The sequence below is a fragment of the Rhea americana genome, unplaced genomic scaffold, assembly GCF_003343005.1.
Source record: "Rhea americana isolate MKP2758 unplaced genomic scaffold, rheAme1 scaffold_267, whole genome shotgun sequence".
NCBI lineage: Eukaryota > Metazoa > Chordata > Aves > Rheiformes > Rheidae > Rhea > Rhea americana.
Window position 1 is genome coordinate 618,832 of NW_028186387.1, and position 17,190 is coordinate 636,021.

At 42.1% G+C, this 17,190-nt stretch overlaps 1 protein-coding gene across 1 annotated transcript in view; it reads left to right on the plus strand.

Annotated features, from left to right (window-relative positions):
* Nucleotides 1–17,190, plus strand: part of SVEP1 (sushi, von Willebrand factor type A, EGF and pentraxin domain containing 1) — a 110,158-nt gene that overhangs the window by 86,754 nt on the left and 6,214 nt on the right. The window contains exons 41-48 of the mRNA XM_085307889.1: nucleotides 359–422; nucleotides 1,434–1,607; nucleotides 2,665–2,838; nucleotides 4,990–5,163; nucleotides 6,565–6,741; nucleotides 7,615–7,785; nucleotides 12,824–12,919; nucleotides 16,275–16,370. Of these exons, the coding sequence (XP_085164015.1) occupies nucleotides 359–422; nucleotides 1,434–1,607; nucleotides 2,665–2,838; nucleotides 4,990–5,163; nucleotides 6,565–6,741; nucleotides 7,615–7,785; nucleotides 12,824–12,919; nucleotides 16,275–16,370 (1,126 nt within the window). The remainder of the gene's footprint in view (nucleotides 1–358; nucleotides 423–1,433; nucleotides 1,608–2,664; nucleotides 2,839–4,989; nucleotides 5,164–6,564; nucleotides 6,742–7,614; nucleotides 7,786–12,823; nucleotides 12,920–16,274; nucleotides 16,371–17,190) is intronic.

Below are 17,190 nucleotides of genomic sequence, written 5' to 3' on the forward strand. Positions count from 1 at the left end.
CTGTTGTTGAAAAAAGAATGCTATTTTCATTAAGTGAGTACTGGAAGGAGAAAATTTATCATCATAACACATTCCTGGAAACAAGAATGGTGCAGCTGGCAAGAGAGATGATGTTCCATTCAGAAAGACAGGAGAGCTGCCTAACTGGCCCACAAACTTTGTCAACAATAGCCTGCAATCTGCAGTAAGGAGTTCTGCTGAAAGTCTCCTAGCAGGCTTGGCCTCTAGCATTTAACCCTCTCTTTGTGTAGGTTGCCTATGGGAGACAATGCACTGGCCTTGCTGAATCCTAGGGTTGATGAGAGAGAAGAGGTCACTAAATGAGGTTATTCTTTCAGCTTTTCCTTTTGTTTCGCAGGGTGATACAGAACGAACTTGCCAAGGAGACAAGCTCTGGAGTGGCACAGCACCAGTATGCAGAAGTAGGTTCCACCTGAGTTTGTTGTTTAGTAAATGTGGTCTAGGGTGGTTTTACTCAACAGAAAATGCTAATGCTTGCTTTGCTTGCTTTATAACTCAGGCTGTCTGCATGTAACTAAAATTTTCAGTAAATACCACTGATATATCCTGGAAGACTTGCAAAATTGCTTATGTATACAGGTGACAGTGGGAATCACTACACTTCCCTCCTCTGCTCCCCAGACCCCAAGAAAGCTCCCAAAGTGACTAGTGTTGTTGAATACATCCGTTTCTGAATCCTTTACTTCAAATATTAGAGAGGGCTGGTTGCACAATCAGGCCTTTGATGCATTCTTTCTGCTATTTAAGTTTTATGCGTCTTTAGATACTTTTTTAGAAAACATTAATGATGTGAAGAAATTTAAACTTYTTATGTTAACTTTACTTTTAAGTAAGATGAGAGCAGTATAGAACTTTCTCCAAAAACTTAAACATATAGAAAGCAGCAGTGACAACTAGGAAATCTGGTGTTCTTGCTCTAACAGATTACTATCCACCTTTGAAGGGTCATATCTGAAGTTTAATCAGTTCTGGCATTTAAGGTCATGTTTTCTGGGGCTGCTGAGGACCTCTGAACACCAGAGTTTCACAGGTGCTCAACATCCTGAAATTTAACCTTGTGGGCACGTTTAACTAGGGTTCTTCACTTTCATGAGATGTCTAAATCCTGAATGGCACTACTGAAATAGTAGTTGGCTACATAAATACTTAGGTGGTTTTCAGCTACTGAGTGGAAGTGGCAACACTGGAACCTCCCAAGGCTTCCTGCCAACACCACCACAACAGATTTCATCTTTCAGCAGTAATGGGAAGCATCAGGCATGATTACACTACAGTATCTTTGCTCTGCTTAGGTGCAGATACCTGGGAATGCCTGTAGAAACACCACGCTTTTCCTTTTTCACAGAGTAGAAACTGTGGAGGAGCTGGGAGTAGGACAGGCTGTTTGCATTATGTCTGACTGTATGTTATAGGGATATCGTGTGGGCCCCCGGAGGTGATAGAGAATGGATCCGTCCAGGGAGAGGAGTTCCTGTTTGGCAGCGAGGCTCTTTACAGCTGTGACCCTGGCTTCGAACTACAGGGACCCAGCCGGAGGATTTGCCACGTTGACAAAAAGTGGACCCCCTCCACCCCTTCATGCACAAGTAAGTAGTGAGCAGAGCAAAACGGTGGCAGTTTTCCAGGAGGACTGGGAAGCAAACTGTGAGAAAGCTTTTGCTGGCTTCCTCCTGGTTTTCCTGTCCAGCCAGAGGGCTGTAACAGGAGAAGCCGAGGGAAGAGCCGGCTGAGCAGTTCTCATTGGCAGTTCCTCTTTGATCTGAAGGGAGCTCCTTCTGGCGCTTTAAAATGGCACTAGAATGGAGCTGTGTCCAGGTCACTAGGGGAGGAACATGGCCTGTTGTCTTTGATTTGCTCTTTACTTTGCAATGCCAAGGCTAATATATCATGGCCGCTTTGTGCGTCTGGAGCTCAAGGTTCTGCTCCCTAGGATCTTATTTGGCTCTCTGCAGACCCCCGCCGCAGAAGGCAATTAGTTGCAGGAGCATGAGAATAAGGATTTATGACTTATTTCCTACAGTTTATAAATAAAATACCCAGATTTCATAGACTTTACCAATAAATTATCTCCCATCTTCCTGTGGTGATATCACATTCCTATCCCCTTGCATCCTTCTCTCTCAGAATTAACAAGTTTGTCTGGTCTCCATAGGAGGGGTGGGGCAGGGGACAAGATCTTTCTTAACTGCTGTCATTTCTCTTGAGACAACCTTCCACTGTACACAGAGCAAAGGAGCCTGCAAATGCAGCCTCTGGTCTGGTAAGAGGAAATACCCAGGATCACCCTGTGTTTGACTGAAGGCACCTCATAGCTTACCATACCATCAGACACACTTGAGCAGGTTCTCTCTCAGGTTCTGCAGCCTGAACGCCAAGAGAGAGGGGCACACAAGGCACTGCATAACCCTGCTCCATGCAATGTTTATACAGCTTCTTTCTTCTTCTCATCTTTCCATTGATTTCAGTGTGTGAAATGAGATGTCAAATCATATGTAGCAGACAGACACGGTGAGGCTTGTTATCTGTATAAAACCAAAAAGTTTTCTTCTCTTCTAGGAATAATTACTTGTGGGCTGCATCCTGCAGATAGACGCAGTGAGCCTTGTTATCTGTATAAAACCAAAAAGTGTTCTCTTCTTCTAGGAATTACTTGTGGGCCGCATCCCTCAGTAGAAAAAGCAGAGGCCATACCTACAGGAAGCACATATAGAAGTAATGTAACGTTTGTGTGCCGCTCTGGATACCACCTTGCTGGGCCCCAGAATATCACGTGTCTTGCCAATGGGAGCTGGAGTAAACCCTTGCCTTTGTGTGAAGGTAACTAACTGTTTGGTCTCATGGCCCTAGCACATTCTGATGTGGGATAAATAACAGGGCCCCCTTATGCATGCATACCGTATGATCCAGGAATCAAACTGCGTCTAGAAATAGTGCTGTAATGTACATTAATGGCTGAGATAATGCCTGAGAGATGCCTGAGATGATAGCTGAGATGATAACATGAAAGACAAAAYGTTTCACCGGGAGCAATTACCACAGCAGAAAAGGTCTTAAACAAGATTTTTCTTTAGGATCTTAATCTGCAGTTTTACAGTCCTAATGAGAGGTTAGGCTGCTTACTGTCTCAGAGAAGCAAACCCTTAACAGAGGATGATGTGCAGGGAGGATAAATGACTTTTCTTCCAACAGTCTTATAAAGTCAATTGTTAGGTTGATTTTTTTTCTGAATTTTTGGCCTCAAATCCAGCAGCAGGGTTATCTTGAAAATTGTCTCAATAGCTCAGCCTTTACCATTCCCCAAATGAACACACACTGTGAATGTATGATGTTTATCATTCTGGAAATAACTGCTTTGAAATGCTCCCTCAGTAGGTCCGGTTGCTCTTGCCACGAAACAGAATGAGTGCCAAGCAAGAGTTGTCTGTGTCTTACGGACTGAGCAGGGGTAGGTGGAAACAAGGCTGTTGTTAACAGAAAAACAGCATAAAATGTTGAGATCCGAAATATGAACTCAGTATTGTTGGATGACCTTTCAAAATGTAAAGCATACGGAAGCTTAATAAATTCCATTATACATTATACATTATAAACTTTTAWGTATGAGTCCCAACTATAAAAGGCAAACCCTGGGCTTTCTGTATGCTTCCCACCTTTCCTTTTCTCTCAGAAATGCACTAGCTCATATCTTGCCCATCAGATGTCCTTTAACATTGTTCTTGTCCCTGKTGCTCACACTCCTGGTCTCCCATGCTAGATTACAGACCCTGCAACCTGCATGCCTTCCTTAGTTGCCCCTGGTATTGTCACGTGAAGCTGGTATGTTGATTTCTCCGCACTCAGCTCCTCACACAGACTCAGAGGGGACTGGGATACTCTGACAGCTCCACCTGAGTAAAACAGGTAATTATCTTCCACTCAAGGAAGTTAGGTTCCTGTCACCAGAGCTGCAGAAACAGCATGAAGGCAGGCCAGTTGTGACCCTCCTTGTGAGGGAGACAGTCTTGGGTGATAGATGCAAATACACAAATGATCCCTTAAGGCAAGACCTGTTTCTCATAGAAAAGACCATCAGGTTCTGAGTGGGTGACCACAGAGTACATGGCTCACTGTGCACCTTGTAGTGAAGATGTGCACCTCACAGTGCTTTACAGCCAATCTAGCAGCACTCTGCAAAGTTGATTGTTATCATTGACATTGGAGAGAAGGTCTCAAGTACCTATCTATGCACCTAAGAAAAGTTACAGGCTAGCAGTTCTGAAACAAGCCATAGCTCARGAAGACCGTCTTAAACAAGGTTGGGCACAGCCCCTTCAGGAACAGGGTAGCTGTTCCTTAAAGTAGTCTCTTCCACCTGCCTGATAATCTTGCTTCAGTCCTTGGTAGCTTACTCTTCAGTCATCTAGCTGTTGTCCAGATCCCAGGGAAATCATGGAAAATGGGACAAAGAACAGAGGCTCTTCTGTGGTAGTGCTAAACCTGCTTGGGCTGACTGCCTGCTGGCTTCAGAAACAGAGCTGAAAGTCCTGAATGGAGCAATTAGTAATATAAGTGTCAGCATCTCATCACAACTCATCCTACATCTTTTCCAGTATTTCCAGTCTGGTGAAAAGGAGGGCACAAAGGACTGCAAGTTTCTGTGGTATCTCTCAGTGGTGGCAAGGAGCTGCTTATGTTCTGCCCCGTTAACTTTAGCAGGATGTCATAAACATGTCCTCTCCTCACCAACACTGCGAAATTCTACTGACCTGAAAAACAGGAGGCTGTGGCTTTTCTCCATCAGTGGGAGGAGCTCCTTCCCCAGCATGGCTACATTTCCCTCCCAGTGAACTGAATTCTCCCATAATACTCCTTATAATTTATTAATCTGTGGTTGATACTTTAAATGTATTGTGTGAATAAGTCAAGAATTGTTGGAATCTAGCCTAATGTCAAGCTGAATTAATGATAATGAGAGCTCTTCCTTTGCAGAGACCAGGTGCAAAGTTCCAGTTTCCTTGCTGAACGGGAAGGTGATCTATGAAAACAATACAGTTGGCAGTACTATAGAGTATTTCTGCAAGAGGGGATACAGCTTGGAAGGGGAACCTGCGGCAGAGTGCACAAAGGATGGAAGATGGAGTAATCCCTTCCCTCTCTGTAAACGTGTGTGTTTGCTTTATAACAAAAAGTGCTCAATTTGTAAGCATTAAAGGCTCTTCATTTAAAGGGTAGTAATTAGGAGCAACTTCTGCAGATCTTTGTGGTGATGGACTACAATTTTCTTTTGCAGTGGCCAAGAGCAGAATTTGTTACTTGTAGCTGAAAAGATTGGTTTGGCCTTCATTGGGAGATCACCTCTTGGGGCACATCCCATGTTTTTAGGGGAATAAAGGAAGCAGTTACTGAGCCATTTTAAAGCAGTAACTTGTCTGGAGTATATTTTTGTGGTAGTGAAGAAATGAACTGTGCTCTGCATTGATCCCTTTAGTTGGAAAATTGGCTTATATTGGAGTCAAATGCAGTCACACAGTTGATATAGGAGGAGAGGGTTTGTTCAGCCTTGTGAAYAGAAAGTGAAGGGGAAACCTTACTGCTTTCTACAACTAATTGCTGGAAGGGTGTAAAGGAAACTTCAAAGTGCTCAGTGGTGGAATGAGAGACAGTGGACACAAATTGCAACACAGAAAATTCCAAGTAAATATTGGAAGAAACTTTTCACCATGGCAGCAAACATTGGAACAGAGGCCCAGAGAGGACGTGTAGTCAAAGCTCAACTGGACAAAACCCTGACAAAGTTGGCCCTGCCTTGAGAAGGAGATTGTCTAAATGACTTCATAAATTATTCTATGAAATAGCACCTTACGCACACATGCGCTGCACACACACACATACAGTAGCCTTCCTTGTTGCCATATCTGCCTGTAACTAATCTTAATGTCTAGTCTCAGGATAGCAGTTGAGACATTTAATTGTTGCATAACAAAGGAAGTGTACGGTTTTAATTTTAGGAAATTGGCATCAATCTCTACTGTACTGAGTTCAACCTTTCTCACATTTATTATGACAGATAGCAGACTATTCAGGAAAGGCTCAGCAAGCCTACAATCAGTAATAACTAAGACTATCAAAAAATTCTAAATTCTAATAAATATTACTTTGGGTTTCTGTACAAATACAAAGATTTTCTGCTGCTTTATATTGATCCAGGCTCTCTAGACAGCTAAATATAATAGTTCTGAATCATTTTACTGTGAGGTAAAGGGGCAGCCCAAGGGAGAGTGTTTTGATAGTGTCGTGTAAGACATTCTCCATCTGAATCCTCAATACCTCTTCCACTGGTGTCTGTACAGTGTGGTAGCAAGTCATGCAACAGCAGAGAATCAAGTCTTTTTTCATTTCTTTATAAATGCAAATCTCATAACTTGACATGAAATTACAAACAGGACTTGTGAGCAGATTGCTCTTTATATGAGCTGATTTTGAAGCTTGGAGTTATTCTTCTAAAGTACTCTCTTTCTCTCTCTCTCTCCTTCTTTCCTTTTCTTCTTCCGTTTCTTTGAACAGCAAACCCTTGTCCTGTGCCTTTCATAATCCCAGAAAATGCCCTGCTCTCTGAAATGGATTTTTATGTTGGGCAGAACGTATCCATCCGGTGCAGGGAAGGCTACCAGCTGAAAGGACAGTCTGTGATCACCTGCAATGCTGATGAAACTTGGACTCCAACAACAGCCAAGTGTGAAAGTAAGTACAGGAGCTGCTTGGTCCTTTCTAGAGGTTTCGTAACAACAGCTATACCAGAGCATGACAGCACAGATGTGTAAGCAGAACTCCCCATCTAAATGCAGTTATTCTGGATGAAGAGAATTTTCATCTGCAGTTGTCATTTGGAAAGGTGTGTCCCTCCGCTGACAGACAAGCTTCTGAAGGTGTAAATCTGTGTCTTTGCTGGAGACCGTGGCACAAAAAGGTGACCTAGGAAGCTCTACGAAGGAGATGTTAATTCTTGAGAAGGATGCAGGGATGTGTGGGCTGATGTCCTGAGAGCACTCCTGCCCTACTATCATTTTCTTTTCAATTTAACTTTTGTAAGAGCTGCTGTGGGACTGGTTGTTGAATATCCTAAATATCCTGCCCATTACTGCTGTGAGACTATAGGTGAATCATGGGTTGTAGGGAGAGGTAATATCTTTTGTTGTATCAGCTGACTCTGATACAAGGCATGACACCCTTTTTTAGGCATGTCAGAAAGCTGTTTGGCTTCTTCTAGCAGTATTGGCTAGGACATCACCTGACCCTACAGACCTGGCCTCATGTATCGCTGACCATCTGAAAGTTTGTGCTATATGCGTGATAGATGCAATCATTGTTACATTACCTAAAATTGCTGCTACTAACCATCCCCCTGCTCACGAGTACTCATATGGGTGAAAGTAAAGGTTCACCCTCTGATTGTTTTGCATCTGCACCATGAAGAAGCCCTGCTTACTACTCTCCCATAAGTGAGGTGTCTCAGCCCTTCTTCAGTCCTTCATGCAAAGCACTGTGTCCGTGATTTAAAATAGTATTACGCAGGCATTGCAGCTGACCAAGCTTCTGGGTGATRTGTTTTCTTAGAGATATCTTGCGGGCCCCCAGCTCACACTGAAAATGCTCTGATCCGTGGTAGCTTCTATCAATATGGAGACATGGTTACCTACTCATGCTACAGTGGGTATATGCTGGAAGGGCCCCTGCGGAGCATTTGCTTAGAAAATGGAACATGGACAACACCACCTACCTGCAAAGGTATGAGTATTTTCTGTTAACAAGCACATTTCTGATGTTGCGATAAGCACAGAGATATGATCCTAGCAAAATTCTCGTATTTTTCAGTGCAGCCATGATTTCATCCAGGGCATTTTAAGTGCAGGATATTGCTTTATTTCCAAGTGATAAAAACCTTCCACAAGTCTTATCTCTATTCCTGGCTAATGCTATAGCTTCTTTTGCAGCAGTAATGTATCTCACACTCTAAAATCCTCTCTCCCAAATTTCTTTGAGAAAGAGAGGGAACAAATTATCATGCTAGTAGGTTGAGCTGTTTCAGAGAGGGACTGACAGTCAGTAACTGTTCTTCAAGAGTCATAACGTATCTATCTTTTCCCAGCTGAAGATCAAACACTGCAGAAAACAAAAGTGGGAGATTAGATTGAGTAGAGCTTGACAGCCCCAAAAACTCTTCCACAATAAAATACTTAAGGATAGGTTGATACAGCTCACTGAAATAATGCAGACTAAGAGCTTAGCAAAATTCATGATTTCAACAAAATAGAAAAGGCAAAGTATGCCCTTTTATACCATTGGCATACCAGAAGGAAATGGCTACTGTTTAGTTTGCTGAGCTTTAAAAATACRTGCTTGTTTAAATTACAAAATTAGTTCCCCCACATACAACACTCAGATAATCAGTTTGATACAGGAAGTAGGAGAGGGCCACACAAAACACACAGGTGGTAATGAACTAAACAGTTAAAAAAAGMTACAAGTAAAAGCAACTTTAAGCACTAACTTAAAACCAAAAGTGATGCATAGCAAAGGAATTTCAAAGCATTGACTGATGGAAGAGACCTTGCCATCTGCCATTTCCACATTAGGAGCTTGACTGGCCCTGCAGCTCTCAGCTAGCCATACAGCAGGGTAACTTCACTGCTCGCTGGCATCCTGAAGTCTGTCTCAGGTGGTATAATGCCTACCATACAGTAAAGTGTGCATTAGCTGTATTATTTAGAAATGAGGGTACTGAAAGCAAAAACTTTAGTGAATATCACTGGCCAGTCACAAGCAGTCTCTTCTCAAAGCTTGTGAGCTCCCTTAGAAGAGAAAGGGTGCAAAACACTGATCTGGGAACATCACAGTCATGATTGAAGTTGTCAGGTCTACCCMTCTTTCCACAAATGTCTCAGCTCACCATGTCTAAAATAAAAGCAATAATACTCTCTCCCTCATTTCCCTTTCTCTGTTCAGTTTGAAAGCCCCTTGGAAACAGAGGTTTCTATATAGTGCTTTGCCTAACTAATTAGGATTCCTATGTAAATTCTTTCATATGAATTCTGCCACAAACACATTGTCAGTTTGTTAACCTAGACAAGTTAAATTGTCCTACTGAGCAAAAACTGTTTGAAGTAGGCTGTCTGTTAATTCCAGGCATGATATTTATATTGCCTGGCCTAGAAGTCACAGATTAGTAAATTATTTTGAGAAGATCCATAGCCAAAGAAATGCACTTGCAACTCCTGAACATTTCAAGAATAGAGAAGCTGCAATCAAAAAAACATGTTTTTTTCCTGGTGATGTGACCTTGACTTGGCATTGCAATCATGAATCAGCTAGTCCAGCAGCCAAATAGAGAAGATTCATAATAAAGGCATATGAGTTATTTCAGATGCCAAGAGGTATGCAGAAGTCCTGTTGAAGACATACAATCCCAAGCCACTGAGCCCTTTCTGGAAAGTTTGCTTAGTATCTCATTGTTGCTTTCTAAACTGTGATGGCTACAAGATTCAACAGATTTCTGCACAGTACATACTCTAAGATAAGCTTGATATTCATTAGGAAAGTTATTTGGATATTATCTGTTTAGATTTAATGCTTTGGATTGCACTATCATCCAGAGTAATAAGCTGTCTTTTTAATATCACYAAGTTTTCGTATTTGTTATTTATACAGAACCGTATGCTAATGTCTGTAGTTTTCTTTTAAGGCAGGTTATTGCCACAGGTTGATGACAACCTGGCAGGGCTGATCTGCAAAGAGCTGTGAAACACACATCGCATTTCCAACATCACTGAATCTGCTGGAACTRTGCAGAGGATTAAGTATTAGGGTTAACAATTTCCAAAAACAGAGGAAGTGATGAGGTAGACAGATGAATGGGGAACAGGACAAAAAAGCAAAGTGGAAAAACCTGCCTTTTGCTATATTAAGGCAGGGGAATAACAATTACCCCCCCTTTCCACCTGAAAGGGGAAGCTAAAAGGGACCAAAGAGGTTTCAGAGAGGACAGACGTGTGTTTTCATGACACACTTCAAAATAATCTTTCAGAACTGCTTTATAATTCATGGGAGAGATTTGCCTGACAAAAGGCCTACCRGACCCAAGCCTTTATGGTCTACATCAGAAGCGACATGAAAGCGTTTTTTGTAATGATTCATGCAGCATTTCTTGTTTTTAGCACTATGAGTTGATTATTAATGTGTTCTAAGCCTTCATGAAATGTTCTGGCCCAGTTAAACAGGTTAGTGAATGTAAATATTATAATTTAAAAGCAGACTTTGTTCGTTTCTTTGGAAGAGCTCTAACCAAAGCTGCACTTGTCTGAATCATTAATAGTTAAAAGATTGCAGGCCRGGTCCTGATCTAAGTTTCAGGGGTGAGAAGGGTTACCCTGGTTCTGCAGATGATAAACACCTGTGGGACTCTGCAATCTGTGCAGATTCACCCAGCTTGTCTAACTCCACTTCAGTCTTTCCTCTCTAAATTCTGTGCCATGTATTTGCCCCCTGCCTGCAATCCCTCTCAGATTGAGAATGATCTTCTGGTATGGAGGTGCAAGGCAAGAAGTTCATACCTGGTCAGCAAAAGAGAATATTTTGAGGGACCAGCTCTGAGACATGGGGAAAATTGTTCACATTGTACCACATGAAAGCTTTTTGGCAAAGCTGAGCACAGTGTTTTTTTTTTTTTTTTTTYCTTCCTTACCGGTGTTACTGTTACACCAGTTTAACTTTTGTGTCCTGTGGAGATAATTATCAAGCATGAATTTACAAGGAGATCTCAACTGATTTAACATTGATAGCTGGAATATGAGATCTGCTACAGAACTGCAGTTGCAATTAATGGTTCCCCATCTGTCCCCAGTAGATCAGGACTGCATCTGCCCTGCTTGTTTTCATGCCAGCACAGCAGGAGAATGAGATTCCGGTTTACCTCCCCGCTGTAAGCCTGTCTCTAGTCTTGTTTGCTGAATGAATAATAAYCCCCATAGCTACAGACCCAGAGTCTCTCTTTTCCAAAACCTTCCTAAATCAGGGTATAACAAGTGTACAACTAGCRCTTATACTGTTTTACTCATTTAGAGTTTCACAACTAGGGCCTGGGTACAAACCCAGGAAAAGATCTCTGCCTGAGATCCTGAGCTGTTGAGGATGGTTGGAGTYGCATCCCAAATGACCTCTAAAACTCCCAAAACATCTGTTTCTCCACTGACAGAACCAGATGGAACAGGCTTCAGAGACTCTTTTTTTGGGGCTGTGGATTCAACCTCGGATACTATTTATATGTCAGCCTTATCCCCGCCATCCTGTTTTAAGTTCACAGAATTTGAGTGGTGTGGAATACACAAAGCTTTAAATGTTCTTGTATTGAACTTCCATAATGTTTCATAGCACAGAGAAAATCTAGTCCGCACATTATTCTGCTTTAGTGGGCACAGAGAGACAAGCTGTCTTATGTTATCGTAGACATCTCTTTCACAAAACTGTGCAAAGTATCTGTTAAAATATTGCAACTTCTGTGATCTTCTCTTCCTAAATTCAATGTAAATTGACATTTGATGTAAGGACTCTGAGACTGAAAAAAAAAGGCAAAAGTTTTGGTCTTACTTCAAGTGACTCCAAGCTGTAGCTTGCACCTGCACATGGCTTAGCTGCAATTGTAACTCAGGTTTGGCGCTGTCAGTGGAAAATTTGCATTCCTTCCAACAGGGATCTCAGGTCTGAGCAGTGTTTCAATATGCTAAATGACTGTTTGTATTTAATACTAAAACTGAACAAGATTTGAAACACTTTAAAAGTCTAAATTCATATTTTGCTCCTTTAATAAGTAATTAAAAATAGGATGCTATTAACAGTTCACTCTGGGTTCCCTGAGGTTACTCTGTATTTATAACTACCATTAATTAGAACTTAGTCAGATTACTTATCTGTTCTGTAGTATCATCTAGAAGCCACAGTTTTGGCTGTGTTGATCTTGTGTATGTAGTGCACACACCAGTATGACATGGTTCATGCTTGCTCCAGTGATATTTAAATCTAACATGTTTGTAGTTAACTTGATGCTTATTTTGTAAAGTATGCCTGTTTTCCCTGGATTTATTACTGAGATACAGTGCAACGCAGAGGAGTGATGATAAAGTCCAAAGTCTGCCTCAAGTCACTGTGCCACCACTGCACCCTTGCAGAGCACAGCTTATTACTCTGGATGATAGTGCAATAAAAAATSTATTTGCAACTGCAGTGTCTTATCAGATTTTATTGACAAACTCTGTATTATACTAGACAGCACTGTCTTTGTGTTTCCTACCAAGGTTAGAAGACAGATTGACTTTATTTTGGATTTAACTTACAATTATAAAATAGGAAATGGTTTTTATTTTGWTTTACAAAACTGAGTGGAAAAAAACAGGTAAAGCACAGTATCAGCCTTGAAACCTTGTCTAGATAATTTACCAGGCTATGCTAAAAGCTTCTAATGTTTCATTCTTCCAGTGCTATAGAGACAATTCCTGGTTATCTTAATCGTTTGCTGTAAACAAAGAGGACAGTATCTGTGATTCTGTGATTCTGTGATTACCTATGCTCCCTCCCACCACGCTCAGTACCTAGCTGCATGCACACAGCCAGAAAATGACATAGCCCTTGAAATCAAAGCCAAGTTTTGCTTCTGAGCTTCAGTACATGTATTTATCCTACATTAAATATTACAAATCCAAAAATCTGCACAAGATGTTGAACAGCTTCTAATTAACCTTRTGGAGTCCGACGTGACAATTCTACTGTTTTCCAGCTGTCTGTCGGTTCCCGTGTCAGAATGGTGGAGTATGTGAGCGACCAAATGCGTGCTCATGTCCAGATGGCTGGATGGGCCGTCTCTGTGAAGAGCGTACGTATATCTTCTTTACGTGTAATTTTAAGGGTGTTTTAAATAAGACAAGTGAATTTACTATAGTGAACCTGTTGAGAAAATTAAAGACATAAGATCCCCAAAACTTTAAAAAAACATAACTTTTCAGCTTGACAAATCAGAAAGAACACACAGAGTTGACTAATGGATTGCTTATTTCTAGATAAATGACCATCCCCTGACATCTCCAAGCCAAAACAAAAACTTCTTTAATTGATGAGGTTTCCTTTGTGGCTGTTCTTTCACTCTCTTTGAAGAAGAGTTTGCTTCAGTTCCCCAAAACTTATTTCTAATGACAAGACATGGCAATCTGCATTAGGAAGAGTGTTGCCAGCAGGTTGAGGGAGRTGATCCTGCCCCTCTACTCAGCCCTGTGTCCAGTTCTGGGCTCCCCAGTGTGAGAGAGACATGGAGCTACTGGAGACAGTCCAGCGTAGGGCTGTGAGGATGATCAGAGGGCTGGAGCACCTGCCCTRTGAGGAACGGCTGCGAGAGCTGGGCCTSTTCAGCCTGGGGAAGRGMAGMCTGAGGGGGGATCTGATCAATGTGTACAAGTACCTGAAGGGAGGGTGTCAAGGGGACGGGGACAAACTCTTTTCAGTGGTGCCCGCTGACAGGACAAGAGGCAACGGACACAAACTGAACCACAGGAAGTTCCGCCTGAATATTAAGAAGAACTTATCTCCTGTGAGAGTGACGGAGCACYGGMMCAGGTTGCCCAGAGAGGTTGTGGAGTCTCCTTCTGTGGAGATCTTCAAGGCCCACCTGGCTGCAACCCTGTCTAACATGCTCTAGGTGACCCTGCTGAGCAGGGGGKTTGGACTAGATGATCTCCGGAGGTCCCTTTCAGCCTCAACTCTTCTGTGATTCTGTAATTTGGTGGAAAGAATTGGGATTAGAGCAGGAAAAGATGTGAGAGTGCTGCTGGTGGCTGTGTTTTTTTAACTTAGCTTCTTTTTATCAGTCTATAAACCCGATCAATTCATGCTCAAATAGTACAGCAGTGGCATCTTTTCCATTCTGTCCTTCCTGACCTGTGTAGCTGTAGCCCATAAGTAATGAGCTGGATTTAGTTTTCTCCATCTGTGTAAGTAGAGAACTGGATCTGTTTTGATTGAGAAGAGCCAAATCTGACTTTCAGGTCTTCTATCAGAGACCAGTTTGCACCATATTTCCCATTTCTTGGTGGTGATCTTATCAAAATGGATTGGTAGGGATAGCGCCTTTCAGGCTGGCAGTTCTCRTGTACAAGAGACCTTGTGACTGCACAGGTATTTAGGCATGGGTCTGCATGAATAGAAAATAAAGTGTTTTTCTTGCATTTAGTACTCAGTGTGGCCCCCGCCCAAGGTTTTATAGTGCCCAAGGACACCTATAGCTGAGATGATGTCACTGACCCTGATTCTGAGTGAAGATGGAGACATATGGAAAGCAGTGATACCTCTTTCTGTAGCAAATGGAGAGAAATGTGATTCAAACATTTTGCTAGGCAGAGATAYCACATCTTAGAATTATTCTTTAAATCTGTCTCTGCAAGCTCTTTCAAGCCTGCTCTAGAGTAGTGCCCATTCAGTGTTGCACAGACCTAGCTATAGTTGCAGAACAAGGAGAAGAGATTTTATACTTTGGCCTTCTTCTGTTGTACAAACTCCAACTGTGTCATGTCTTCTGCGTGGTGTCTTTGCACAGCTGCTGTTTCACTTTTCCTGTGTCTGTCCATTCCACCATAGCCAAACATGCAAGCACTGTCGTTTATGTTTTACAGGCTCAGCAGGAGGAGAGTGAGCCCTGTGTCTCGCAGAGTTGTGCCTAACACAGCACAATTGATTTCCTTGCCTTACCATTAATAACAATACTTCATGTGTTCTTCACGACCAGAAGACTAATTGCATGCCCCCAGTCATTTTGATCTGCCATCCCAGTTCAGACTTTGTCTTCCTGTATGAAACAAGGGAACAGACAGCTGACTAGTTTGATTACACTTCATACAGATATAGACACTATTCTCTCTGTATTTTCTTTCATTTGGCATAGGTGGTAAGGAGGGGGGAAAGGGCTTCACACAGCTTGTTAGCCCCACCTCCTTTTGTAGTGTTGTTTGTTAAGCAAGATGCACTAGTGAACAGAAAAGATAGCTCCGAGTTTCCTTGGTGTTGAGTGTCTTCTCTGGAAGCCAAAGGATTTCTGAGTACCAGTATTGAGCACTGATCTCTCAGGGTGAAGCCACAGAGCTCTGTCACGATTTAGTTACCTGATAGTTCATCGTACCTTTCACAGATAACCAGTCTCAGCTTCCTGAGAAAGGCCTGGCTACCCTTAAAAATGTGCAGAACCCCATCAATTTAGTGATATAGAGAACAGTAATTCTTGGTGATATGTATTAGTCCTGTGAACTCCTGGAAGGTAACAAATCCTCTGTTATCCAAGATAGCACAATCGCTCAGCTTGATCTTGGAAGTGCAGTGGAAGAGGAAAAACATCTGGACCAATCTTCTGCAGTTCCCATCCACCCTCCCAGAATGAAACTTCAGTGGAAGTGCCACTCAAGGGTCCAAACTTGAGACCCAACTCAACTCATCTTTCTACTAGCACATGCTCACCGAAGCACACCATTCAGTTAGTGTATTAGAAGGAATCATTTTGAAAAGTTACTCAGGAAGCCATGAACTGTGGTTTGCAAATTGGACCTTTTTTGCATACATGCTAGCAGTAACAGCATAAGTCAATTGGACCATCTGGTCTGAGACCATCAGCTGCTTGGTATCATGCAGCATCTCTCTGCTTTGTTTGTTCTCCAAAGCTTCCWACCACAGTCAACCTGTTGCACCCCAGATGCCTTGCATTGCTGCATGGAAGGCTGGTAGTGTGACCYATCTCAACACATTTTCACTGGCACAGAACAAGTTAATTTCTAAGGGTATTGCATAATTTCCTTGATTTGAATATAGCATTGAGGGAATTCTGTTAAATCCATGGTGAAAGCATGGTTCTCTCAGAGAAGTAAACATTGTTTGTAGATACTATGTGAGAAACAAGAAGCAACCTTTGCTCCTCCCTGAGTGAGCAGAGCCTTCSATCCTCTAAAGAACTCATGCAATTTCTCAAGTCTGCCCATTTGTTTGTCTTCATTCTTCCTCCTTTCTGGCCCATGRTAGTCACGCCTTATGCCTTGAAGATAGTTGCTACTCAGCTCTGCTGATACTGCACACAAAGACTCATGGGGGCAAGGGTTGGAGTTTCTTGGTAAACAAAAGTAGCATTCTCACTTAAAATTTTTATTCTTTGCTTTCACAGGAGATAATTCTTTTCATTGCTTTTCTTCTCCTCTCCTTAGCAATATGCATCCTGCCATGTCTCAATGGAGGTCGCTGTGTGGCCCCTTACCAGTGTGACTGCCCCTCTGGATGGACTGGMTTGCGCTGCCATATAGGTAAAACTCCTCTCACCCGCTTCTTTCCTCAGCCTTTGTGACTACCATCAATACATAGCACAGTTCACTAAGGGCTCTCCAGTAAATGCTGAGCTTCTCACAGGAAACCCTAGTCCTGCAATAACATTCCTAGAGGATTTGCTGTCCCCAGCTGCACACCATTTTCAGAGTATTCTTCTATTTTGTGATGAGGCTTAACAATCCTCAGAACAGCTTGCTACCAGAAAGGACAAACAGTGTTAGCTGGAGAGCATTCTACGAAATGCAATGGTAAAGAGAGATTTTCAAGGAGAAAAATAAAACAGGACTCCCAAGAAGGATTGTAATTTCTCTTATTTCTAGCTTCAGCATGTGCAGTTCACCATTAAACTGATAAGAGAACTGCAGGTTCTTCAGAGGTTGTTTACTGGATAGCTGTCTAGTATGGGGAATTTCTGCAAATGATTGCCCAACTCAGTCCTGAATCCTGAGCAAGGTAAGCGAGCAGAGCAAAGCAAGGATGGGTTTAAAAAAGGTTGAATTAAATGGCTTGATCTGACCTCTCTGAACAAACTTAATGCAAACTGCATTTTAATAGATCTCTTACTTCCATATAACTGAGGTTCAAAGGCATGTAACACACCAAGATAGTGGTAGGGAGTGATACAGGGTTTCAGACATGTGCCCTGGCAAGTCAGTTTGTATTAGGTGAACCTAGTTTGAAATTAGGGATAGTATTTGAATCCATATATGACATGTTGAATTCCATCTCAAGACTAACCATAAGTTGGTTTTTGGAAGGCTTATCCCTGTGCAAATAGCCAAAAAAAAAAAAAAAAAA